Consider the following 27,968-nt stretch of genomic DNA (forward strand, 5'->3'; position numbering starts at 1 on the left):
TGATACTTGGAACAAACTTCAAATTAGTATTGCCCACCATGACCCAAACATAGAACAAATGTCTCTAGAGAACAAGAAAAATGCCTCAAACATTGCCTCTAGATAAAAAGTAAGACATACAATGAAGTGTCTCACAGATTTCCTCTTGATAAATAAACTGTGATACTTTGGAGTGTCTCATAAGTTGTCTATGGAATGAAAATCGCAATCCCTTGCAGAAATGCCTCAACTAACATCCCTACATTTGAGACTATTTCTGAAGTGTCTCAAAAAGTGCCACTACAACATGCAAAGTGTCTTAATGTGATTTTTAATGAGGCAAAGTAGGATCTGTCTCTAGTAAACTGTCTCTATGGAAGGTTTTTCTTGTAGTGATACTCTTATTTATCGAAAGTACTACGATACACCCCCTATACTTGTGGGTCATCAGGAGTCTCATGAAGCAACCCGATCATTGCCGCAATGTTATCGGCACCAAATGGGTTTTCAAGAACAAGCAAGATGAAAGTGGCATGGTCGTCCACAACAAAGCAAGATTGGTGGCACAAGGCTATTCTCAAGTCGAAGGAGTGGACTTTGGTGAAACTTTTGCACCCGTTGCAAGGCTTGAGTCCATCAGTATCCTTTTGGCCTTTGCCTCTCATCATGGCTTCAAGTTGCAACAAATGGATGTTAAGAGTGCTTTTCTTAATGGTCCTTTACATTTGGAGGTATATGTGATGCAACCCCCGGGGTTCGAGGACCCCCATTTCCCGGACCATGTCTTCAAGCTCAAAAAGGCCCTATATGGACTCAAACAAGCTCCTAGAGCTTGGTATGAGCATCTAAAGGAGTTGCTTGAAGACCGTGGTTTCGAAGTGGGGAAAATTGATCCCACTCTTTTTACTAAGAAAGTCAATGGGGAGCTTTTCGTATGCCAACTCTATGTAGATGACATCATATTTGGCTCGACTAACACAAAATTGTGCCTCTTGCCCGGATATAATGTTAAGCGTTGGTATGTGTGCACGGTTTCAAGCGAGCCCGAAGGAAAGCCACATTGTGGCGGTCAAAAGGATCTTTCGATATTTAGTTGATACCCCACACTTCGGACTATGGTACCCAAGGGACACGGACTTTGCTTTTGTTGGTTTCACCGACTCCGATTGGGTGGGCGACAAGGTTGATAGGAAGTCTACATCCGGAGCTTGTCACTTTCTTGGAAGATCTTTGGTGTGTTGGTCCTCGAAGAAGCAAAATTGTGTCTCCGTCTCCACCGCGGAAGCCGAGTATGTTGCCGCGGCAAGTAGTTGTGCTCAAATCTTGTGGATGAGGCAAACCTTGCGGGATTATTGTTGCGGTCAGAAACCCACCGGCGAACAGCGACGGGCAACACAGTAGAGCCGGGAGGCTCCCAGGACTGCGGCTAGCCCTGGTCCCTCCGAGCGACGGCCCGCAAAGACTCGGCACGCACGTCCGATGCTGGTGCAAGGGCGTGCCACCTGACCTATACCTGGTCAGGAAGGTGATGGATGTGCCTCGCTTAGTTTCCTGCATGGCATACACGTAAACATTAAATACGAGCCTCGATCGGCTCTCAGGTTGTCCTGTGAATCGGCTCAAAGAGCCGATCCACCCATGATCCGTACGAGGTGTACGAATATATGGTGGTCCTGCTTGATCAAGATAAAGCTAAAACGACCTACTACGATTTAGGGTTTTCACCACATAATCGGAACATCCTACTCGTGATTGAGCCTGGCGGCCACGCACGGTGATCGTAAACCGACCCTAGACAAGGCCTAAAAACCAACACGAGGTTGATCCCCGGAACATCCTGTCTAGGGCTAGCAAACTACACCCTACGCGCCACTGGATCCTTCAACCCGTTTGTAAGGCCTAACTATGCAGATATTAAACTAATCCTTGGAGAACAAGGAGCAATCATAACGGATCGGATCTACTAAATAATGATCAAGCGGGGTGCCGCCCTTACACCTAAGATAGGCGTAAGGGCGGCTAGACGTCTCAGGGTTGCACGACGACAGCATATGATACGAGGAACAATGCTAACCCTAACACGTCTAAGATAACTACGTTGCTCGCCATCAAAAAGGCTTCAGTACGAGCAACGCATGAACAGCGGATAAACGTGTACTACCTAGATCGCAAGATGCGATCTAGGCAGCATGATGCTTACCCGGAAGAAACCCTCGAGACAAGGGAGTTGGCGATGCGCCTAGATTGGTTTGTGGTGAACATGATTGTTGTTTATTTCATAAACCCTAGATACATATTTATAGTCCGTAGACTTTCTAACGTGGGAATAATCCCAACCGTGCACGAGCCAAACTCTAACTAACCGACACATATCCTATCATATTTACAGATACAAGGGCAAACTAGCCCAAACTTCGTGTACAAGGCCGGTTCGCGTATTCTTTCATGTATATTCTTCAAGCCCAATCTTGATCGCGGCCCACCTCTGATCCGGTCAAATTATGGTGATAACACATGCCCCCCTAGTTTCGGAATTGATAATTCCAAAATCACTCTGCTTTTCTTCGTCGGGTCATGTCGTGGCAGAACAAAACTGTCGCAGTATCCTTCATCATGATGCCTTGCCTCTTCCACTTCTGCGTGTCCTGGCAATTTTTTTTTCGTTGGGCACCACTTCCTCGGAAACTGTTGTGGCATTGAATTTCCACTATATCCCATTTTATTTAACCGCTCCAAACAGTTCGCTTCTTCATCCCCTTCGCATTAGCACTCCAAAAGCCCTCCTGCGCCACCATGTCTTCTTCCTCCTCTGCCTCGTCGGGTCTTTCCACCCAATCCTCCTCCTCCCGCGAGCCGACGCCGGAGTGGAACCCGGAGGAGGCCCACGCGGCCAACATCCGCCGCGCCATCAAAGCCGGGGAGGAATCCAGTCACGATTTCTCCGTCTGGTCTGAGGACGACAAGTCCTCGACCGACGGGGAAAGTGACCTCCGCTTCCTCGCCGACGGGGAAACGGAGGAGGAGAGCGATCAAGATGGGCTTGAAGAATATACATGGAAGGAATACATAAATCGGCCTTATATGCAAAGTTTGGGCTAGTTTGCCCGTGTATCTGTAATATAGTAGGATACGTGTCGGTTAGATAGAGTTTGGCTCGTGCCCGGTTGGGATTATTCCCACGTTAGAAAGTCTACGGACTATAAATATGTATCTAGGGTTTATAAAATAAACAACAATCACGTTCACCACAAACCAATCTAGGCGCATCGCCAACTCCCTTGTCTCGAGGGTTTCTTCCGGGTAAGCATCATGCTGCCTAGATCGCATCTTGCGATCTAGGCAGTATACGTTTATTCGCTGTTCATGCGTTGCTCGTACTGAAGCCTTTTTGATGGTGAGCAACGTAGTTATCTTAGACGTGTTAGGGTTAGCATTGTTCATCGTATCATATGCTGTCGTCGTGCAACCCTGAGACGTCTAGCCGCCCTTACACCTATCTTAGGTGTAAGGGCGGCACCCCGCTTGATCATTATTTAGTAGATCCGATCCGTTATGATTGCTCCTTGTTCTCCAAGGATTAGTTTAATATCTGCATAGTTAGGCCTTACAAACGGGTTGAAGGATCCAGTGGCGCGTAGGGTGTAGTTTGCTAGCCCTAGACAGGATGTTCCGGGGATCAACCTCGTGTTGGTTTTTAGGCCTTGTCTAGGGTCGGTTTACGATCACCGTGCGTGGCCGCCAGGCTCAATCACGAGTAGGATGTTCCGATTATGCGGTGAAAACCCTAAATCGTAGTAGGTCGTTTTAGCTTTATCTTGATCAAGCAGTACCACCATATATTCGTACACCTCGTACGGATCATGGGTGGATCGGCTCTTTGAGCCGATTCACAGGACAACCTGAGAGCCGATCGAGGCTCGTATTTAATGTTTACGTGTATGCCATGCAGGAAACTAAGCGAGGCACATCCATCACCTTCCTGACCAGGTATAGGTCAGGTGGCACGCCCTTGCACCAGCATCGGACGTGCGTGCCGAGTCTTTGCGGGCCGTCGCTCGGAGGGACCAGGGCCAGCCGCGATCCTGGGAGCCTCCCGGCTCTCTTTGTGTTGCCCGTCGCTGCTCGCCGGTGGGTTTCTGACCGCAACACATTCTGGCACGCCCGGTGGGACAATCTTCGACATCAACCGCATCGCCATCTACATCTGAGATGGCGGAAGGGACCCCAGTCACGTACGAGGATCTGACCGAGGAGCTCAAGAAGAAGTATGATGAGGTCAAAGCAATCCTCGAAGCCGACCTCATCGGCTCTTTTCACAGAACCCGCTCACATGGCATCAGGTGGAAAGGGTTCTCACCTGAAGGCGCGCTCGATGGAGTGGACCTGTCCGCCCCGTCAGAAGAACGCACCAGGTCCCTGCGTCAGGAGATTAACTTCATGGTAGCTCACTCACTGCACCGCCATTCTGAGAGCCTGGTGAACACTTTGGAGCGTGTCGCTCTTCGGGTGATCCAGGAAATCATGAGGCATCAGTACTCTCCGTCAGGACCAGCTCTCGGGACTTACCAAGGAGAAATGCCACTCCAGTCCCGTCCACCGCTGCCATTCGCGTTGGCAGCACCAGAAGTGTCGACTTCACCGGCATACGTCGTCTACAAGATCGGTGGTGACCCTAGTGACTACCAGTTCTTGCATGAGGCGCCTAAGGAGATCCCTCACGGATACACGTGCACATACATGCCAGACTGCAGTAACTGGGCGCTCACAAACCAGACTGCAACAGCAGGGACTTCTGGAACAACAGGAGGAACTTCGGGAACAGATCTTGAGAAGCAGACGTGGCTAGCTAAGTATGCCACTCCGACAAACCTCCAGAGCTCAGCTCCTGCAGTTGGCTCAGAGCTGGAAAAGCAAGCATGGCTGGCTAAGTATGCCACTCCGGCGAATCTTCAGAGTTCGACTCCTGCAGCCAGCACCGCGGATCAGATCAGTACCATCCTGAGAGACCAGTTCGGCATGGTGCAGAAAAGGAGGACAATCGGCTATTCCAAGCCGTACCCCAACGAGTACGAGTTGATCCCGCTACCACCCAAATATCGGCTCCCTGATTTCTCCAAGTTTAATGGATCAGATGAGCTGCGTGTGAGGTTCTTCGCACAGTCCCTCACAGGATCGGCTTTCGGGTGGTACACATCGCTGCCACCAGACTCAATCCGGACTTGGAAGCAGTTGGAAGAGCAGTTCCACATGCAGTATCACTCGTGAAGGCTTAGAGGCTGGCTTTGCCGATTTAGCACAAGTACGTCGAAGCGCGGAGAAACAAGTGTCGAATACGTCCAGCGCTTCAGGACCGTTAGGAACCGATGCTATTCGGCTCGAGTGACTGAAAAAGAAGCAGTCGAGTTGGCGGTGGTGGGTCTCGCATCACCGATCAAGGACGTGGCCTCCCAAGCAGACTACCCTTCACTGGCGCACATGGTGCAGAAGCTGTCAGTATATGAACAGCGCCACCCAGATGTATACCAGGATAAATTCAAGCGTGCGGTGGTCCTGGTTGAGGCAGATGAAGACGAAGGCTCTGCGGGAGATCAAGAGGTAGCAGTGGCTGAATGGACTCGGGGGGCAAGCCCCGTGTCCTGCAAGTGGGTTAAGCCACAAGGTCCTCCCAGAGGGTTTGACTTCGACGTTACCAAAGCTGAGCAGATTTTCGACCTCTTACTTAAGGAGAAGCAGCTAAAGGTACCCGAAGGCCACAAGATCCCCACGGCGCAGGAGCTGAATGGAAAGCCATACTGCAAGTGGCATAACACGTTCACCCATGCCACCAACGACTGCAGGGTGTGGCGGCAGCAAGTCCAAATGGCGATAGAACAAGGGCGTCTAATTTTCAGCCAGTACGCCATGAAAGTCGACACACACCCTTTCCCCGCCGTTAACATGGTGGAGTGCACTTACCCTGGAGGGTGCCAGCCAGGATTCTCGTTCAATATCAACATGGTAGGGCCTGGACACCACTCTGGTAAGGACGGAGACGAGGGCAGCTGCTCTCGTAGCAAGGACACAGAGGAAGCCGTTTCACGTGATCGGCTCCGTCACGATGGCAAGCGCTATATCACAGAGGGAGAAGTGAGGAGTGTGAGATATCAGCGACCTCTCTCTGATCACCTCCTCAACAAGTATGTGAGTCAATATGACCAACGCCGACAACCCAACGACGATGGTGAAAGAGATCGTCTGGCTGGGGACGCCAGGAGATATCGTCGGCATGATCGCGACGAGGAGAGATATGAGCGCCATGCCAAGGAAAAGTCAAGAGAGCAAGACGACGAGGATAGGCACTGGGACTGTCCCTTCTTCAGACACTGCTGGGATTCAGGAATGAGCCGATTGCCTACAATCGGCAACTGCCCAGAATGTAGACAGAAGAGGAAGGATGCAGCTAACGTGTCCGTGTTCAAACGTCTAGGGCCTCTCCCGCCTCGGAACAAGCACGCTGAGTCCTCTCGGGTGGAAGATCTCGAGGAATTGGAAGACGATGAAGAAGAAGAAGATAAGTACCACCGGCCAAGGTGGTGCCCTGATGGACTCAGCCGTTCCCAAAAGCGTAGGGTTCAGCGACTACGTGGTTTGGAGGAAGCCGAAAGGTTATACCTGCACACGTTGAGGAAGGCGCGGCCTGATCTGGCCGCTAAAATTCAGCGAACCCTGGACGAAGAAGGTCGGCCACAAAGGAAAGAGTGGCGCCCCAAACAAAATAAAGCCGATGATGAAACATCGGCTGGCACAAACATGGTGTTCATCCTTCCGACGGAGTTTAGTGCTCCAGGATTAGACGAAGCACCTGTGGCACAACTTGACTGCGGCCCACGGCCAGTTATCTTTGAGAAGCCACGAGAAAGAAGCTACAGACATCTGAAGGCCCTGTACTTGCGAGGCTATATCGATGGGCAGCCTGTCAACAAGATGCTGGTGGACACCGGAGCGGCAGTCAACATTATGCCATACTCCATGCTACGTCGGTTGGGACGCTCTAGCTTGGATCTGATCAAGACCACCGTGACATTGAGCGATTTCAACGGCCAAGCGTCTGACGCACAAGGTGTTCTGAATGTGGATCTGACCGTAGGAAGGAAAACCATCCCTACGACGTTCTTTATTGTCGATAGCAAGAGCACCTATGCTGTCCTGCTAGGAAGAGATTGGATCCATGCCAACTGTTGCATTCCATCCACGATGCACCAATGCGTAATACAGTGGGATGGAGATGAAGTAGAGGTCGTCCATGCAGATGACTCAGCCGAGATTTCAACGGCTGGCATGAACGCTTGGGAGACAACAGGCCAAGAGCCACTCTCAGGCATCAATTTGGACGACTGCGAGCGCATCGACGTGAAGAAGGACGGGGTTAGGCTGGTCTTATCCACCGGCCTGGCCGTATAGCAAGAACAAACCTATGGACAAACGTGGCGAGGCCGACCCAAAGATCTATGGAGGAACATTGCAAAACCTTCATTGAGCAATTCAGTCAACGTGGAGGCCGATTCCAGCAATCGGCCAAAATTATCCTCACCACACATTCTGCCTGTGTTCAACGTCGATCTAATGGGCAGCGGTTTTACGTCGGCTGATGAGCTGGAAAAAATCAACATTGGTCCTACCGGAGCCGACGTTCAAATACAGTGCCTTGGCTAACTACAGAGCCGATATCCGCAGTTACCTGGCAGATTCGGCTCGGGGGGCACCTAATCAGATGAACATGTGCGATACATGTGCAGTGAAATATTGGGGGCCGATAAAAATCGGCCAGTAAAAAAAAATTCTCATGGTATACAGCCGATGCACGGACATCGACTTTAGAGCTAAGAAACAAAGCCGATGCACAGCCATTGACTCTAGTACAATTACACAAGGTCTACCAGCTGCGTGTTCAAGACACGGATTTCGACCAAGTCGGTTTTCAGTTCAGCCTCAAGGCCAACCTCCAACCTTTTACTCATTAGGCCGTTGGTGTTTCGTCTGCAATATCGGCTTTCAAAGGAAGAAAAGGTGATCGCCTCTGGTGCATCTACCGTCGGCCTGGCTAAGTTGGCCACCTTCTCAGCTACGCTTGTAGGAATGGCTAGGACCTCTGCATGGTGGCTGTCTCAATTGCCTGAGTTCAAGGCCCTTGGACTGAACTGTGTGTCCTCGCCACTGTTCTCACCTTAACTGAGGCTCGAGGGGCAGCTGATTCGGTAGACACTCTGTTCTTGGAAGCCGATTGGAGTGTCATCGGCTGACCCTGCATCATAACCTTCTTCGAAAGCGGTGAGTTGTCGCAGAAGAAGACTACTAGAGCTGCGGAAAGGAGCCTGAAAGGGAAGCCATCGTTATCTACAGGGTCTGGACCGTCCTGTTTCTGCAAGAAGATGAAGGAGACTGGATTCTCAAAACAGCCGATGAACAGCCATCGGCTATAGGATTGCAAAGTATTATGGTCAGATATTAAATTACAGTCTGAATTTGAGAAGTGCTTGACTGACGGTCTAATTGGTATCTGAGTCTGGCTTCATGGGCGTCTGAGGCGAAAAGTCCGATACGTTGCTATCGGTCTTGGTGCGGCAAACGGAAGACTTGAAATTGGATTAATTGAGAGTCAAATTGGAAGAACAATTCTTATTGATTCAAAGGAACGTCTTTACAAGAAAGAGCCGATGGCTCTCAAAAGGGGCATCCGATGCCTAATGCACTGCTACTACTAGTCCTACACTAATTGGCCCCTGTTCTAGGGGTCGTCGCTGTCCTCATCGTCGTCATTGTAGCTGCCGTCGGCGCTGCTTCCAGAGAGTTCCTCGTCGATGCTGCCCCAGCCCTCGGCCGGAGCCTCTTCTTCCTCGTCATCATCATCATCCTCGCTGTCCGCCCAAGCGCGGAAGCTCTTCGCCGGCGGATACCCAGCGGAGGAGGAGGAATCATCCTCCTCCTCTTCCTCTTCTTCCTCTGCTTCTTCTTCTTCCTCCTCCTCGTCGGAGGAGGTGGAGTTCGCCCAGGAGTGGAGGTCGTCTTCGCTCTCGCTCTTCAGTTCCCCTTCGATGAGGAACTCGAGGTCGTCCTCCCCATCGGTCAGAGGTAAGTCACCATCTGACCCGATGAGTGCTTCGGGTGGACCATCTGGCACGGGATCAAAGTTCCACTCCTGCTCGCTCGAGGAGGAAGATTGGAGAGAGAGGCCTGAGGAGATGGAGGAAGAGGAAGACATTGCTACAGGGAAAGAGGGTTTTTTAGGTGCCGATGGCCTGAGCAGAGCAAGGGGATGAAGTGGCGAACCGTTCGGCACAGTTAAATAAAGGGGGTATAGTGGAGATTTAATGCCACAGCAGTTTCCGAGGAAGTGGTGCCCAACAAAAAAAAAAATTTGCCAGGTCACGCGGAGAAGTTGAGAAGGCAAGGCATCATGATGAAGGATACTGCGACGGTTCTGCCACGACATGACCCGACGAAGAAAAAGCAGAGTGATTTTGAAATTATCAATTCCAAAACCAGGGGGGCATGTGTTATCACCAGAATTTGACCGAGTCAGAGGTGGGCCGCGATCAAGATGGGCTTGAAGAATATACATGGAAGGAATACATGAATCGGCCTTATATGCAAAGTTTGGGCTAGTTTGCCCGTGTATCTGTAATATAGTAGGATACGTGTCGGTTAGATAGAGTTTGGCTCGTGCCCGGTTGGGATTATTCCCACGTTAGAAAGTCTACGGGCTATAACTATGTATCTAGGGTTTATGAAATAAACAACAATCACGTTCACCACAAACCAATCTAGGCGCATCGCCAACTCCCTTGTCTCGAGGGTTTCTTCCGGGTAAGCATCATGCTGCCTAGATCGCATCTTGCGATCTAGGCAGTATACGTTTATTCGCTGTTCATGCGTTGCTCGTACTGAAGCCTTTTTGATGGCGAGCAACGTAGTTATCTTAGACGTGTTAGGGTTAGCATTGTTCATCGTATCATATGCTGTCGTCGTGCAACCCTGAGACGTCTAGCCGCCCTTACACCTATCTTAGGTGTAAGGGCGGCACCCCGCTTGATCATTATTTAGTAGATCCGATCCGTTATGATTGCTCCTTGTTCTCCAAGGATTAGTTTAATATCTGCATAGTTAGGCCTTACAAACGGGTTGAAGGATCCAGTGGCGCGTAGGGTGTAGTTTGCTAGCCCTAGACAGGATGTTCCGGGGATTAACCTCGTGTTGGTTTTTAGGCCTTGTCTAGGGTCGGTTTACGATCACCGTGCGTGGCCGCCAGGCTCAATCACGAGTAGGATGTTCCGATTATGTGGTGAAAACCCTAAATCGTAGTAGGTCGTTTTAGCTTTATCTTGATCAAGCAGGACCACCATATATTCGTACACCTCGTACGGATCATGGGTGGATCGGCTCTTTGAGCCGATTCACAGGACAACCTGAGAGCCGATCTAGGCTCGTATTTAATGTTTACGTGTATGCCATGCAGGAAACTAAGCGAGGCACATCCATCACCTTCCTGACCAGGTATAGGTCAGGTGGCACGCCCTTGCACCAGCATCGGACGTGCGTGCCGAGTCTTTGCGGGCCGTCGCTCGGAGGGACCAGGGCCAGCCGCAGTCCTGGGAGCCTTCCGGCTCTACTGTGTTGCCCGTCGCTGCTCGCCGGTGGGTTTCTGACCGCAACAGTGTGTTGGTGTACCGTCAGGGAGTATGGCCTTGTTCATGGCCCCCCTTCATCGTAGGTATAGCGAGTTGTCGCTAGGAAGGTGGCTTCGAGTTGATCTTTGTATTCCCCTTGTAAGACATTGCGAATAATTTAATAAAGAAGAAAGCTGTGTGCATCCTTTGGATGCAGAGGCTGGGGCTATGCTCCTTGATCGGAAAAAAATGAAGTTGTTGAGAAATGAGCGGGGCCAAAGCAGTTCGCTCGGACCGAGTACATGGGAACCACGTTTATGAAAAAACAACTAATACCAATTTTCTCCAAAAAGGAAAATACGAGGATTCCGAAAACTAAGTTTTGCATATCCACGGACTTGTTAGCGTCGCCAAACAAGATTTCATTCTGTTATTCAGTTTCTCTGGTTTATACTAAACGAGTTATGTATATTATTCCACTCATCCAAACAACCCCTAAGAAGGCCTAGAAGACCATTAGAGGCGGGGTGGATTGGCGTGCCGGCAGAGAGGACTGAAACCCTAGCCCCCCTGGGATGGCTCGTACGTATGAAATGAAACGTTTCCTATATATACAATACAGGTAAGTTTGCATATGATCAAGAAACGTTCTGCTAGTATAAGTATTATTGGAACAATGTAAAATATGAACATGCAGATTGTTTCATGACCATGTGAAAAAACAAAAGTGACTAAAGTAAACCCCATGATCGGTGAAACTTTAATATGATCTTATGATTATATATGTACAATCAGATCACCAGAATTTTCGATGATGATATGGAAGATGATCACCCCCCGGAGCTACCTAAAACACAACATGAAGCCCCTGGAAGCTGCTGCTGATTCTGACCGTTTTTTGAAGTGTGAGGCGAGTGTGCTCACTTCAATGTGGCTCGGATTTCCTTGTCCAGAAGTATTGTAAAAAAGGATTTCTCAAAGATAACAGAACCCAAATTTAATCACATATAAAAAATACTGTGTTACACATCAAATATAGAGAAAATAATAATTCCAGCTCTAGATTTCTAGTAGTGTTGGGTTAGCGAAAAGAATATAGCAGCTTCTGATTTCAAGAAGTTGGTCACCACTAATTAAGCACTAAGTACGTACTGCAACCCAAACATCTAATGGAAAGTTCAAATAAACGATGAATATAATTAATTAAAAAAGACCGCACAATTAAAATTACTATCTTTAGTCTCAATACATCGAAAAAAAGACAACACCCTTAAAATTACTATCTGAAGTCAACGAGGTAAGGGAGCAACCCGGGCTAATAACTCCACTATAACTAAGGGGTAATCGGTGATGAGTTGCTCAAAGCCGTCGCTCTTGAGAATTGCTTTGAGATTGCCTTTGGTCTGAGCAAGGAAATCAAAGCATGCGTCCTTGAGCTCGTGGCAACGGTGCCGCTGAGCCAGGTCGAGAGTAGTAGCCACCGTACTCATGTCAATGTATGCGCGTAGCTTCTCCGCACAGGTGGACTTGAGCCTCTGGAGGTCGTACCTATCCGCGGCCACAAGAAGGTGCTGAGTCATGGCAATTTGGTTGTCGCCCTCGTGGTCCTCGGCAGGTGGTACCAGGTTGCCCGTGTAGATGAAGTCGAGCATAGCCTTGAACACAAGTGGTTCCATGTCGTCGATCCGAATAGAAGGGGCGGTGTTCTCCCTCATCGGCCCAGTGAACAATGCCGCGAATACCGAGGACTGAGCGGCGAGGAAACGCCTGTGCGCCCAGAAGGTCTCACCGCCGACCTCGAGGGTCACGTCCGTCGGCACGTCGTTGGTGATGAAGCGGATAAGAGCCTCGGCATGTTCATGATTCGGAGTTGGACTGCTTGGCGGTGGCTCCTCGGTCGGCAGCAGGACGGTCTCCGCGGAGTTTACAGGCACGCGGAACTCGCACCTGACGCTGAAGGCATCGTTGCTGAGGTAACCCGAGCGCTCCAGGATCGTTCTGCTGATGAGGCCGGTGGTTTCGTCACTTGATGGATCGCTATAGATCATGTTTAGGCTTTGAGCAACTCTTGCGTAATTAGCGACGACGGGGCCAACCAAGGAAACTTTGTAGTTCACTGTCACTTTGTCTTCGTCCACGCCGTATTCACGATCATGGTATAGTAAGAATGTTACGCACTTGTTGTCGTAGGAGCAGCAGCCGTTAGGGTAGTACCGTAGGTACCAGCGACGGCCTCCGGCAACGAATAAAATCTTGCTGATTTGATGTACACGTCGTTGGCATAACCGCTGGTGGCGGAGTAGCCGCCTATCGCCACATCGCGGAACGGTCTTTGTAATTAAATTTCTATCCTCCGGCGCGTACAAGGCGTGATCGACTCCGGCCGGCTCGTACAGTACAAGACAGCCTGGTGGTCCCGTGTCGTGCACGCGCGCAACCTTGGAACGGGCTGCCTTGGTTTCGTTCTTGGTTGCTGCCTCTCCCTTGGTTAGCTCGCGCGGTCTTCTCGCATTAATTAACAACCCAGCCGGAGTCAGGCCGACGTGGCCCTTCAGTTTTAGCCCACGCGTCCTCATTTTCTCGCCAACGAATTCGCGTTCTTTCCTTTATGGATGCACGCTCGCGTCCTCGATCGTGCGCCCAAATTGAGCCTCTCTATTTTTCCTTACTTCTGCTGCTCTTTACGACAGCCTCAAGACAACAGCACCAGGCTACGTACGGAACGGGTCAAGGAAGCAATATGCAGGAATATGGACTCAGATTGAGCGATGTCCTTCCACTTCTCCAGCCCATGACTCCGACATGCATCCATATGTGGGCTATATATAGCTACCTTGTTATTTCTAGATGATTCAGCCAACTATCTAGCTAACTCCCTCCTTCTATTCTAAAAAAGTTTTTCTTTTGTCAATATCAAACCTATTTTTTGTTGGAATCGTACGAGGTAGGACTAATTCATAGAAGCTTCATACACAGCTCCGGAAAAAAAGTTACAATAAACCGTACCTACAAGCTATATACAACTCCAAAAAATCAGCTCGTATTTTGAACTATGATTAGAGATACAAAACCTAATTAGATGCGATTATTGAATGATATATATTGTTGGCCTAAATTTTTTTTGGGTCTCTACTAGTGTAGGTTCACTTTGGAGCGGCCTAACCCTAATCCCCGCACCCTTGCCCCCCTAGTCGCCACAACCACCCAACAAAAAAAAAAGTGCAGCTTGAGGAGTTCAACATAATCCTAGCTTTTGTACTTGTTTCTTCCTTTTGCTCTAGACACTTGAAAAAGTTGCATGCAGTTTCCCCATAACCCACGTTATTCGACCTCAGTAAAACTTGTCATGACTCTCTTGATCTTAGATTTTCGCTCGTAGTTTGATCTTAGGGCATCTCCAACGCGGCGATCCAAATGGACGCGCTGGGCCGTCCGTTTTAAAAGCCGTTTGGGTGGCCGCGCGGACACCCGGACAGAGGCCCGCGCCCGCGTGTCTGTTTGGGTCGCACGCGGCGACCCAAAAAGCCGCCACGTGGTTCCTCTTCCCTACGCGGCGCTGCGCGGCGCTACGCCATGTCAGGACTCGACGGGACAACAATGGAGGGCGGGAAAGTTCCCGCGCGCACCAGGGTTCCCGAGCGCGCGAAAAGGCCATGGGTGCACGCTCGCGCCCAAGTTTCCCGCCAAGACCGCCGGCTATAAAAGACAGCGCCGGCCTCGCAGACCTCACACCCCGCTCTGCCGTCTCCTCCCCCTCTACCTTCTCCGACGCCCTCTACACCTCCATCGCCATGCCGGGCGCCCTGCAGGCCACGTGGGCCAAAGCTCCCTCGCCGCCCGGGCCAGGTTCCTGCGGACGGAGGAGGAAGAGCGGGCGGACGCGCGTTGGGTCGCCGACGACGTGGCGCTCCGCGTCGCTGCCGAGGGGGCGACGAAGAAGGAAGAGGACGTGGAGCTGGTGGAGGCGGCCGCGGACGGCTGGCACGAGGGCGCAGACGGCTGGTACGAGGCCGCGGAGGAGGCGGAGCCCGCCGCGGAGGAGGAGCCCGTCGACCCGGAGGACTACTTCGACGACCTCGCGCTGGCGAACATCAACGTCGCCATCGAGGAGCGTCTCGCTGACCTCACGCGCGTGACGAAGGAGCACGAGGCCACCTACCTGGCAAGCCGCCGCCGTTTAGGCGACCTCCTCGGGTAGAAGAACCAGCTCCTCGCTATGCGAGCAGCCTGCCACCTCATCCAGCTGCCCTCGCCCGAGCGGCACGCCCGGGAGGCTGCTGCATCGGCGGAGCGCGGCCGCCAAGAGCACATGTGCCGTCGGGAGGAGAACCAGGAGGCCCAGGCCGCCGGCCGCCGGCCGTGTCCGCCTGGAGGCGGACCTCGACCAAGCCCAAGCTACGAGGACGGTAAGGAGGAAGGCGGCCGCTAATAAGGAACGCAGCAAGAGGGCCGCCGCCAAGCCACCCAGCTAGTAAGCTGGCGTGGAATCCTCACGCGTCGAGTGAAATCCACGGCCCTGGCGGCGAGTCGCCGGCGAGGCCGCCGGCCCCGTACGTAGCTAGACTAGTAGTAGAAATATTTAAGAAAAATGTAATGTCTAATTGTAATGAAGAAAAAACCTATCTCCCTATGACACGCGGGCCAAGGCGGACGCGAGCGGCCAGCCATCGGCGTCCGCGGCCACGCAAACGCGGCCTAGATTTGGGCCGGCTTTGGGTCGTCCCGGACGTTGCGGCCATCCGTTTTTGCGATGGGTCCGCGCTGGGCCGGATTTTTGTCCAGTTCGACCCATCCGGACGCACGGGCACGGGATGGGTCGCCGGCGTTGGAGATGCCCTTAGATCTTATTTTTTCATGACAGTAGAATGATACACTTTCTAGTTTCATAGATGGATACCTAAAGGACAAAGTTAAAATGAACCTTATATAGGTGGGACACGGCTAAATCCAATCTACTAGGTGGGGTGCGTGCAACCCTATGCACGTATATTGGCTAAATCCAATCTAGTATATTTATAATAAGGAAAGGAGAGAAACAGGCGGTACTAGTACATGTTAAGATTCCCATGCAAATTAACTGAGGAGCTGCCCGCAATCAATTTGATTGACTGCCTAATTTTAAGGAGGAGATGCCTCGTCTAAGTCGTCTTACCCGCTGCTTTGTATGGGGAAACAAATTTTCAGCATGTACCCATGAACGTCACCGATACGGCCCACAATTCATTCTATCCATTGATCGCTGCCACAATCAATGGAGGGGATCGGGAGAAACAAAAGAGATCGCAGGACCCCAAATTCGCCAAGTCCCACAGCACCCACACCCATCCTAGATCCCCCACCACTCCTCCGCCGGAAGTTTTCGCCCACCCCAACGTAGACCTCCTCCCCCTTCAGCGAATACATCCTCCGGAGTAGATTCATAGCCCTGCGATGAACCATATACCAGGCGCAGGATCTCGACCTTCCAGCTCCTGTAGCGTGTATCCTTCACGACGCCGTTGCGGTGGCCGTCGAGGCCGACCACTAGGTTAGGTTGTTGATGAAAGCCGGTGGCCTGGATGCCGACTCCGCCGGGTCGCCAAGCAAAGCGCCGTCTTTCTCCACCGCCTACGTGGCCTCCACCTCCACCAAGCCCCACACGCTGCCGCCTCTTCGGATGGCGGACGGTGCAACATTAATAGGAATGGAAGGTAACAATCTGGTAGATTTCTTGTTTATAAAAAAACAAATCTTGATAGGTTGCAGCTTGGTGAGTATGCACAGTTATGGATGTTTCAGCAATCCTTGGTCTTTGGCGTAGTTTTACTTGCTATTGTGGTAACTTGGATCAACACATGTGGAAGAGATTTAGTTTCGCGCCTTTTGAAAGGACTAGGTTACGCAATCACAACTTAATTACCTCCTTTTTATGTATTCATATGGGGCTGAACCTATGAGTATTGTTACTCGTATTATAGAACTAGCATTTGACAGGAATAACTGATAAACCAGTCATAAAAACTTTTCTTGCCTTCCAGTTGTCATTATAGAAATTTATTGATCTGTGTGTCTCATGTAAGATCATTGTTACAAGTTTCTTAATTGTCCGTTAAAGTTATCCACTTCTTATTCAGACTCATGAAACCCATCACAAATATTAGCCCATTAGTTAATAGTTATGATTGTTTTTGTGTAATACTCCCTTTGTTCATAAATATAAGCCATATAATATTTGGCACGGAAATTAAAGAACGCATATTGAGGGAAAATTACACCAGATTTTGGCGGGATTGCCACTAAACATTTGACATGAGAAAATAGAGGAATTTTCAAAAGATAAGAAAATATAATCAAATCCCTAAAACAATTCCATACAGGTGGTGTGTCGCACTAAAGCTTATATTCTGGAATTTTTCTCGAAAAATTATATGGCTTATATTCAGGAACGGAGGGAGTATATAACTTCCTTGAAGCTTGTACCTGCACTACACTTCTCTTTTAAACGCCACATAGTATTCCCTTCTTTCACCTCGGACATTCTAAATTACAACTATATTTGTCCTTATTTGCAAGATATTCCTTGGCAACTATTATCTATTGTTAACTAGTGAACTCCTTTTAGACCCAAATTACAATGCAGCTGGCTACCTTATTTTCTGAATGCATCTCATGTTTTCATGTGTTGAGAACAAATTCTAATGCTCATCATTATTATCTTCTGTTTTGAAATGCGCTAGGGTGCTCAATGGCCTCCTCCCTCTCTTATATTCTAAGCTGACATGGGTGTGTTGTCATGTCGTGCGGGAGCTCTACCCCAAGTCCCACAATGGACGTTGTTGACATCAGCACCCAATGGTCAAGTTTTTTCTTTGGCCGCACTCAAATCGATTGGTGCCATTCTTTTATCCAATTCTTTATGGTTGTTGTGCTTACTAAAATTATGCCTCTATTCTGTGTCCCATCATTTCTGGCAAGACCCGAATTGACTATTGCATGCTAATTTCTTTTACTGAAATGTGCATTGGTATTACTCTGTTCATTTCAAAGTGTATAAGTATTGATAGGTTACTGTGAATTCAAAAAATGTTGCTGCAAATTCGATCAATGTGAATTCTAGATGCTCTTTAGTTTATAAATGTTCAATCGCATGAGTATGTCATTATTTCACCAACTCATGCCAAAAAAATCACTAATTTTCTAGTTGTCAGAAAGAGTTGGCGGAATATGGAAACAAACTTGAGAAGTGTATGTTCGTTACCATAAAAAGCGTGCTATTGTAATATGATATATTATTATGCTATCTGATTTTTGCACCTAGCCTCAACTAAAATGTGTATGCTTTAGAACTCGTATGTCGTGTCATTGATTATATTTTACCGTTTGCAGCCACAACTTTAATTTGTGACTACCACCTTGATGACTATTGTATTCTTGTGATTAGGCCCGAGCCAACCCTCTCACTTACCACTTTTTTGTGATATTTTAAAACTTGCTAATTGTTGGCATGAACATGTGAGCTTTATATAGAATCTACGAAGATGTTAATTCAGAAGTATGGATTTTAGTGAATTAATCTGTTTGAATCAGTTTCTAATATTGATTATGTAATTGTCATTTTTGTGACTGGGTCTGGAGTATCATTTTGTTAGTATCCCACCAATACTTCTATATTGTTTGCTTCCACAGAGCTATCAATATTTATCTCAAGCATTATGTGGCGTATTGCTGTTGTGGTATGTCCCTCCTGTATTATTATGACATATGAAGGCAGCAACGTGTCATTGTGTGATTTGCTACTTTTATCATGTTAATTCTTAATCCTTTCGTTCTAATTTTTCAATTCTGTTACTAGTTACTCCTTCTGATGCTTTTTTCGATTTGTTCCTATTGACTTAGGCTTGGCAGCAAAGCTAAGAACGAGCAGACTAATGATCTCATTGTTATGCTACGTCCCTGTTCAAAGTTCAATTACATCCATGGCAATGTTCCTGCTGACCACCTTGCATTGTAGTTTAGTTGAGTTTCTAGTTCTTCCCATCTCTCCTCTACATATGTGATTATTAAATAGTCCCACAATTTCATAGGTTCACACCCACCTTCACCATAATTTTCATAATTGATAGGTCCAGTTTTGCACATGTTCCACCCAAATTAGTATTACTTTTTTTGTTTGTTGATGTACCACAAGACCACCATTTGATCATGAACTAATGAGTCAGCGTTTTGGTTTGTGGTAAATTCATAAACATTCACATAACCAGTTGATTCTAATGTCTCCTTAGGAAACCTAATCCAACCATTGTTCATTATGCCCCGTGGTACCTTAGACAATTAGGCATCATCATTGCTCATTCCAATGGAAGAGCGTTCAACTTTTGTTTTCTTCAAAAGAAATACTAGAAAGGTTGGAAGTGGTGCTATCCGAGGATGAGTTATATTAGTTTCCTTTTCATGGTAGTACACTCCGACGTATCGAGCGTTGAAAGGATCATACCTATACAGTCCACTTGTATGTGTGGCTGGTGTTTATTCAGAAAAATGATATAGCCTCATTGAGTTACTTATTTTTCCAAGTACTATTAAATCCCAGAAAATAATAAGATTTCTAGTAGAGAAGGAGGACCGTTAATTGTGATGTCGTATGGATTTATTTGTCATAGTTATCGTTGTTACTAGTTTCGTTCTTTTATTTCCAAGTGGCAATATCATCAGCTCTTCTATTTATCTATTATTTATTCACAGGTCCTCTATAATCCAAAATTCTTGTAAGCACTTACCAGCACAATATGAAGTTGAAACATGTTGAGAAGAATCATGCTCTACATGTATGAGGTAGTAAATCACGTGTAATTCATTTGATATTAGTGACATGTACCATATGGCTAGTTTCACTTGATTTTGTCACTTCCCCGAGTTGCGTAACTGCGATTATTTGTACAAGTAGCTATTGTGCTGTCTATAATTTAAATAGTCTTTCAGTACTTTATTGGTCTTGTGTGGATGAATAGAACAGCTACTTGAAACTATTATGTTGTGAAGGAGTCTATTTGTTGTGTCCCATGATTTATTTTTGATCCTATGTGGAAGTTAAGATAAGAGCACATTTTCTATCAAGTGCTAATCTTATTGCATTCGACATTTGTTCTGTTTATCAGTTTTCTTATTTTATTTAATGTCAATCTTGTTTATTTCCTACGAAGTATATTTATTAAATCTTTTCTATTGGACTTTCATGGTCTCACTGAACTCTTTGTACATGCAGATTAAAATGTGAAGTGTCAGTATATCAATTGAGAAGGTTGTATGGATGAATGGAGCTTTGCATTCTCATGTGGTTTCAGAGCAAGGAGGGGAAAGAATACAAATAGTACTCGACCAGCTACTGGAGCAGGGGAGGAGGAGCAGGACTGGGCATAGTACTTGACCAACGGCTAGAGAAGAACTAGGAAAAAGAGAAGGTGAAGGCCAACCACCGTTCTTAAACCAGATTTAGACCTACCCCGGAAAAAAGGTCAACATAAAACTTGACTCTATTTCTTTGGAGCTACCAAGTATGCCAATGGTCAAATAATTTTGGTTGTGCAATTTAGCCATTTCAGCTTCAGAGTATGTCTTCATTCCTGCATAATTAGTCGTATGGTAAACATTTGGTTTCAGTTTTCTATATAGCATGCATAATAACCAATCAATTTCAACATTTTCTATGCGTTTGATGCAAACCACGATAAAAAAATAGCATACAATTCCCTTGAATGTAGGGTGTAGTTTTCTCACCAAGATTTTGCAACTTTTGATGATTGTGGAACCATTCACAGAACACTATGTGTTTGCGCTGGCGACATGCATTTGCAGCGCAACAAGTCGAAGAAGGACTACCCCACCCAGTGGTCATAGCTAGCCTCCGTGAGCTGCTACTGGTGGTTGCCCGTGAGAGATGCTTCTGGTGGTCGCGAGCACCACTGGGTACGTCCATGAAAGTCAGTGTCGTCACTAGGGATAGCTCTTATTGGGCCAAGGTTTGAGATGTGGCCACCTCATGCATGATGTAGGAGGACTAGTGGGTGTCGCTTGCCTAGGTGGTCTTGACTGCACCGGGTAGTGGGTGTTCCATGATGAGCTCGAGGAGGCACGGACTAGCGACACCTCTATGTAGGTGGTCGTCCAGCCAGATGTGCCACAGCGGAAACAAAGTTTACAAATGCGAGCACAAGGTGAGCCTCTATATTGCTTTCGTTCTGAATCGTTGTGGAATTTTTGGTAAAAGGAGTTTCCTTTTACAAATGTCTTGGTTCTGGATAGTTGATCTTGATCTTTACAGTTCATGGCTCCTTGTTCATGAGTGGTTTAGATATCTAGCTAAACCTAGAATTGGATGAGCCAATTTTACGCTTGTGCTAAATTTTGTACAATTATGCATCATAATTCCCATGTAACACTTAAAACTTATACAACCATCTTGTACCTATCTAGATTGGTATTTGATGGCATAATTTATCGTTGGCATATAGGAACTCATTTGCTTGCTTAGAGTGTTGCTCAATCGAATTGGTGTATGCATGATTCTAATTATTATAGCTTTATTTTATTTCTGAATAATGGTTTCGCTCATGTGTTGGGGATGAATTAGTGAGTTGTTCCACTCTGGTGAATAGAGACATGTTCTATTAAAGTTCTAGGAACATACAATTTGAAAGTTGCTCTGCTACTCTAACAAATCTATAATTCTGAGAGTTCTTTTTCGTCTCATGTATTTTTTACTTATGAAGTTGCACATGTTACATTTGCTTTCCGAACACTCGATTGCAAATGTCATGATAGTTTATTTGCACTAAAATGTCCAGTTTTCATGCATGCTGCACACTGAATACGACGTAACTGTCATAATGTTCAGTTTCTATGCGAGTATTCAATATTTGCATTCCAAGACTGGGAAAAGGATGTCATGTTTACATATTATTTAGTGTCGGCAGCGAGTGTTGTCTGTCCTTTTATTCATATCCTAAAAAAACGCAGAGCTTGTTGAATGTCCAATTCAGAGTTGCTTTATTTCATAGATATGGCTTGAGGGAGTTACTCTTGGCATGTAAAGATAAGAGCTATATATGTGTTGTGTGTTCCACCTGTTTCTTGATTTTCAAATAAACTTTACAAGTCGATGTGGAAATTATACATTGTTTTTTATCTTATCATCTCACCCAATAGACTTCACATACCAGCACATTGGTATGAGAAGTCTTTCTAACATGTGGTTTTTAGTGTCATTTGCAAATGCAAGTGAACATGACGGGAGATTTGTAAAGCATCATCTTGCTTGAACACTCACTAGATCAGAGTTGGTATGAAAAACTCACTTATTTTAGGCCACTTTTTGAATTATAATTTAAACATTTATGACACATGATTATGCTACGGGCATGTACATCTACCTTCCTGTATCCACTCATAACCACCGTATGCTAACCTATGTGCTCACTTGTGTGTAGATCTGAAGAATATCTTGTATTTAGAGTTGCTTTATTTCATAGATATGGTTTGAGGGAGTTACTCCTGACATCACAAGAGAAGTTCTATATTATACACTATATAAAAGCTGATCAAATTACGGCACTGTAGATGAGGCATTTATCCATTTTGTTCCTGCAATCATTATGTGACGCGTACCATAGTTTATGCACGTTGTGTTATTCAGTCGAGAGGTTGATTTTGCCTTCCTTATTTTTCTGAGTGTGGGGTTACCGGCTACCGGTTTGTTGATTTCTTTCCGGTGATTGCATTGTTCGTTTGCTTTCTTGGCTTACATCCGTGAAATTTCCATCGGTGGTATGCCACGTTTTTTTTTTCACTTGGAAACGTATAGCCTTTTCAGCAGTGGTAGAGTCTAGGTGTCTCCCTCCTATTTTCTTGCCGCCGATTGGGGCCTTATCTCCTCCGCTTCCCCACTTTCCCGCACCGCCAAGAGGCACACGTTTCTAGACGAGGAGACACTCGTTTCTAGACAAGGGAGCCGGAAATCATCACCGCTGGGGCGCTCGAGGGCCAGCGGCCGGCGGCTGGGAGCCGTGGAGAGGTGGAGGAGCTCACGCTGGAGTGGAAGGGGCAGGTAGGAAAGGTAGCCGAGGGGAGCTGTTGCGGATGAGCAAGGTAGACGGCGGCCATCGGCGTTGGGTGAGCTAGCGGCCAGGGGACAGAAAGGTGAGAGACTAGAGCAGCGACTGGGAGGTCGTCCCGGTGGATGCTGCCACCACGACTGCTGTGGCTACGGAGAGGTCTCCGTTCCTGCTCCCTTTTGTGAGATTTTGGCGGGAGGGGTGCCGCCAGTGCTAGCATTGGGAGGGGAACTGGGATGGACGTGGCTCTGCACATCCAGCAGCCCTGCCTTTTCTCCTCCCAGTCCTCCATCTGCTCCTGCGTCGCCGCCAAACAGGGCAAGCTGACCCTGTCTTTTCCCCACACTAGATCTGGTGAGTTTTGTTCCAAATCCGGGTGATTTGCTTGGTTTTATTTAAATTTTGATTGGATGTGTCATCTCAGTCATTTATGGTATTTTCTAGATCAACCGTGCCACTGGAGGGAGGAGTAAATATGACTATTTACTAATTGTTATAATTCCTTTGCTTATTTTTAAGTAAGTTTATTCAGTTGCATCTTTATTTTAAAACAAGTCCCAGGAATCGCATGTACCAAGAGAATATTGGGAGCATATGATTCATTTTATTTCTTGGCAGTTTGATATGAATATCTTAATTTTAAAAAAGTTACACGGCCACGGGCGGGGCGCGGCGTGCCACCGCGCCTTTGCTTCCTAGTATGTGTTGCATGTTCCATTAATTTCTTGATTTTCAAATAAACTTCAAAAATTTATATGGGAATAGTACATATTTTTATCTTATCGCTGCAACCAAGATTCCTAATTTGCCTACCCATTTGTGGGATGTATTTTAGAACATTTATGGCTTTCTAGTGTCGTATGCAAATTCAAGTGAACATGAGGAGATATGTGTAAAGCATCATCGTGCTTGAACACTTACTAGGTTAGAGTTGCTTTGAAAAACTCACTTCTTTAGGTCATTTTCGAATTACCATTTTAAACATTTCTAACAGGTGATGCTGACTATGTGCTTGTACATTTACCTTCCCGTCTCCTCTCATAACCGCCATATGCTAACCTCTGGTTCTCGTTTGTGTGCAGAAATGAAGAATATCTTGTATTTGAGGTTGTTCTTGTAGCGGAAAAAGAAGTAGATTGAGGTCACCATCTTGTGTATTTGAGGCCTAAATGCTTGTCCCAGTTCGTGTGCAGCGACCAACCCTTCCAACCAGAGAGAAGGTGATTTTTTTATGCCTCGCTAAAGATATTTTTTTGGTGTTGTTCATTCAATGAAACGTACGTGGTTTTGCCTCTGATTGCTTTTTTCTTTCTAATGTTCTGTGTTAATTCGTACATGATCCATTATTCCATCAGTGTAACAACCTTGGATTGATGATTCGAAATTGAGTATGTTACATATTTTTAGTTTATGTTTACCAATTCATTCTGCCGGCAAAGTTTTTGCTGTAATTTGTGCTATTTATGTTTTTCCTGTAATATAGTTGGTATATCTTACTATCCCCGTTCCTTTACTAGAGCATCGTCTTTGAAATAGTTGTGCACTATTACATGTCTGCAGTGTTTTTGTCTCTTCTCATGAATCCTCTTTGAATATTTTGAGGCCTTTATGCTAGGTTGAACATATGTCGGGTTGACAATGAAACTGGATTAGATAAAGTTAGGCGAGTGACAGGCGTTGTTGCTGCAGACTACTTTGTGCCTGGATATTTTATTTGGGTGTTTTTGATTGCTAATTTAGCTCATGTTGGATGTGAAGAAAATAACATGTACACTGCTGCATATCTCTCTACAGAACACCGAGGTAACTTTTTGATGCATTATACAATGTGAATAATGACAGAATCCCATACCACTTGTTGTATTCTCCTCACTGTGTAACCATAAATGCGGCGATGCCCAGCTTGTCACTGCTTTGGCATGCTAGCTATTCTGGATTGGCACCAGTAATAAAGCATTTCCTATTTGATGATTTACAAAATTATCAATAAGAAATGACATCCTTCTGTTCTGTGCTCTACATGTTAATATATCATGTGGCTAGCTTTCTGTATAGAGGTATGTACAAAGATAGTTTCTCTTCTCATCTCGTTCGGGGTATCCATCCGAGGATTTGCACCGAGTCGTCATTATTGCTTTGTCTTGCAGCTTCTCTTCCTTCTTGGTGGTTCGTTGGCTGTGACCTTGAGTTGTGCTATTCTATTTTCTCTTGCTGCCGTTGTTGGCTCATATGCGTCGGTGTTCGTCATTGTTGCCAGCCTTCTGGTGTTGGGCTACGCTGGTTGGATGTGGCCTCGTTCCGGGGTTTTCCACCACGGGTGAGCCCCTTCTTGGTTTTTTATAGATTTGGTCTTACTTTGAGTGTATGCCATCTTTGTGGTTTATTGTATGCTGGAATTGGGGATTTTTCTTATCCAACCGGTTTGAACAGCTACAGAGTGTTTAAGATTTATGTATGCTTTCTTGAAGAATAATAAAATAGAACTATGGTAACTTCATGGTCAATATATGTTGTATTAATGTATCATATGGCCTAGGTAGGATTAAAGTACTGAAATGTTATATTGATAATCAATTTGATGAATGGAATAACCATAGTAGCCCCTCACAGTTGAATGTGTCATGTCCAGTCATAATGTATTAGTTTATTCCAGTGTAAGATAACACATGATAAGTATTTTTTACAGTTTGTAGAAGAGAAATGGTTTTGGACATTGGCCATGCAGCTCAATGATGCCCTGATTCCAAGCCATTTGCTAGTGATGTACGTCTTGCAATGGCACTAGTTGAAGTAAGAACAATAGACATGATTAAAGAAGCATAGCTTTTTGGTGCAATGTTTATTTCATCTTTGATAATTTGTAATGATTCCATGCATTTTCTGGTGGTGCTATATTGTAAACGTTAAATTTGAAAAAATAACTTAACTATTTGCTGTGAGGCTCCCGCAATGCTCAATATTTTGAGGAAAAAACCATCTATAGGGAATGCCCCATGTTGAGCATGTATCCAGTTATTGCTTTCAACTTTAAAAAATTGCCCACGTATGAAATCTTGTCATAACTTGTCTTGTTGGGTCAACTCGACAGAAGAATCGAGTTTGCACCTTCTTGCACTCTATAGCTTTTAAGCCTGCCATGTACACGAAAATTCTGAACACAGGCGAGGTCCTATTGTAAGTTGCTATGAATTTCTTGGGCAGGGTCTCGATGTTGAGTTACACATGAAGTTCCACTATTTTTGTTTCATCTCTAGAGAGCATAGACCAGGGTGTAAGATTATTTCTAGTCTGACTTCAGATGTGTTGTGGTATAGGTTGGATTCCGATGGTTGAAAAGTTGGTGAATACAAATTATTAAATATAGTTCATATCAAGCATTGCAGTGTTATTTTCCGGAAAATGTAAAGTTTGAAGTAAGCATTATGAATGTGTTTAACCATCTCTAGAGAGCGTATATTAGGATGTCAATATTTTTTTAGTCTGATTAAGATGCCTTGTGGTATAGGATGGATTTCGATGGTTGATAAGTTGGTGAATAAAAATTATTAAATATAGTTCATATCAACCACTGCAGTGCTATTTTCTTTACAATGTAATTTTTGAAGTAAGCATTATGAATGTGTTTAACCACTCATGTTCTTCCTTTGTATTTGCTTAGCTGCACAATAAGGTCATCTTCCTAGCTGTTCGAAACAAGATGGTAGACGGCCGAAGAAAATCCTGAAGGCCTTGCGGGGCAATGGAGAAACCAGACAAATGGTGGCATGCTTGCAGGTGGATGCACGACCGAATAGCGAGCTTTGGTGAAGTTGCATAGAAAGAAAGTTCAGTGTAGGGAGTAGGCGGAAGGATCCATTATCTTTGTTTTCTGGGTGCAGTGAAGAAGACATGTGAGGGTGATGCCCTAATTGCTGGCTGGCGACCATGTTGTTGTTTGTGATACCTAAAATCAGCTTTGCTTAATTACTACCTACTCAGGCTAGCTGATGATTCATCGGCTTGATAACCAGTTGATTGTCACATCTCTAAATGTGAATAAACTTGCGTCTATGAGTGAACTGAAGCATGTGCCGTGAAATACAGTGAGTAAAGTAGACGTAATAGTACTAATTCAGTTCCCTTCATTTCACTTGCTCAAGTATAAGATACTGTAATTGGTAAAAAAAAATGGATATACTAGCTTGATATGTATGGTGATATTCGACTTTTTTTTTCTCTTCTTTTGGGTATATATGAGCAAAGAGCGGCTTCGATACTTTTAGTGGATTTAGATACAGATTTGAAAGCAAGATTCTAAAAGTAGTGTGAGATATGCAACTGGAACATTCGTGGAAGTATTTCAGATTATTAGTAGAGATATTTGAATCTCTAGATTTGAAGAAACTATATGTTCTTAGTAAAAAAATGCTATATATTGTAATTGGTCCAGAACATATACTAGACTAAGGCGTGTTGTGAAATAGGGTAAATACTCATGCATGTAGTCATCGTTCTCAGCTCAAGGTAAAAGAAACCAACCGTAACCATTATTTGGCTCTAGTTGCTGGAAACAATAATACTATGGTTGATGGACTGCATGAAGCTGATGGCAAAGTATAATTCACCGCGGAAGATAAATAAATTCATCTCACTGCATGAAGCTGATGGCAAAGTATAATTCACCGCGGAAGATAAATAAATTCATCTCACCGCTGTAGAAAACAAATCAATACTACTCACATTAGGAAACACAAATGCAGATGCATTAGAAGGAAACGAGAAAAAAAGTTACAATCAACCGGCTCCCTCGATTTATGGATTTGATGGATTGATTACTGGATTGCTGCAGGAGGAAAGGAAACCCCGAAATAAGTGAAATCAACAGTTATTTGGGTACATGGATGACTCATGGGATACCACGATGCAATAATGATTATAAGGCCTCATTAAGGAACACCGTGTTAAGTTTTTGCTACAAGTCAGCAATCCTAGTGCTTTGTGCGTCCTGCCGTCCATCACAACAGAGCATCTTCCCCCATTAATTTTTGAACCGTAGAGCCTCTCTTTTCTCCCTCCAAGATACATATAAACCCTCTATAAGTATAAGCCTATCGTCATACACCGCGTGCGGGTTGCGCGTGCGATGACTTAGACTTAGACTTTGACTTGTCGAGGAGAGGAGAGGGATCATGCCGCCGGCGAGTGCCATTGCCGGCGAGTGCCATTGCCGGCGAGCGCTACGCCGGTGAAACCCTAGCGGGATTTGGGGGAGAGAAGCGAA

The 27,968-nt window shown here is 46.0% G+C and overlaps 1 protein-coding gene and 1 long non-coding RNA gene across 2 annotated transcripts; one reads left to right on the top strand and one right to left on the bottom strand.

The window, feature by feature from the left end:
• Positions 1 to 11,911: 11,911 nt before the first annotated feature.
• On the bottom strand, positions 11,912 to 12,670 carry LOC127300103 (BTB/POZ and MATH domain-containing protein 2-like). The gene has a single exon (XM_051330179.1). The coding sequence runs from the start codon at positions 12,668 to 12,670 to the stop codon at positions 11,912 to 11,914; it is 759 nt and encodes a 252-aa protein (XP_051186139.1).
• Positions 12,671 to 15,937: 3,267 nt separating this feature from the next.
• On the top strand, positions 15,938 to 26,832 carry LOC127298515 (uncharacterized). The gene is made up of 11 exons (XR_011744745.1): positions 15,938 to 16,312; positions 17,339 to 18,616; positions 19,344 to 19,433; positions 19,864 to 20,112; positions 20,417 to 20,564; positions 20,651 to 20,812; positions 23,791 to 23,928; positions 24,324 to 24,765; positions 24,856 to 25,025; positions 25,395 to 25,498; positions 26,367 to 26,832. It is a non-coding gene; the product is annotated as an uncharacterized lncRNA (long non-coding RNA).
• Positions 26,833 to 27,968: the final 1,136 nt, after the last annotated feature.

The sequence above is a fragment of the Lolium perenne genome, chromosome 5, assembly GCF_019359855.2.
Source record: "Lolium perenne isolate Kyuss_39 chromosome 5, Kyuss_2.0, whole genome shotgun sequence".
NCBI lineage: Eukaryota > Viridiplantae > Streptophyta > Magnoliopsida > Poales > Poaceae > Lolium > Lolium perenne.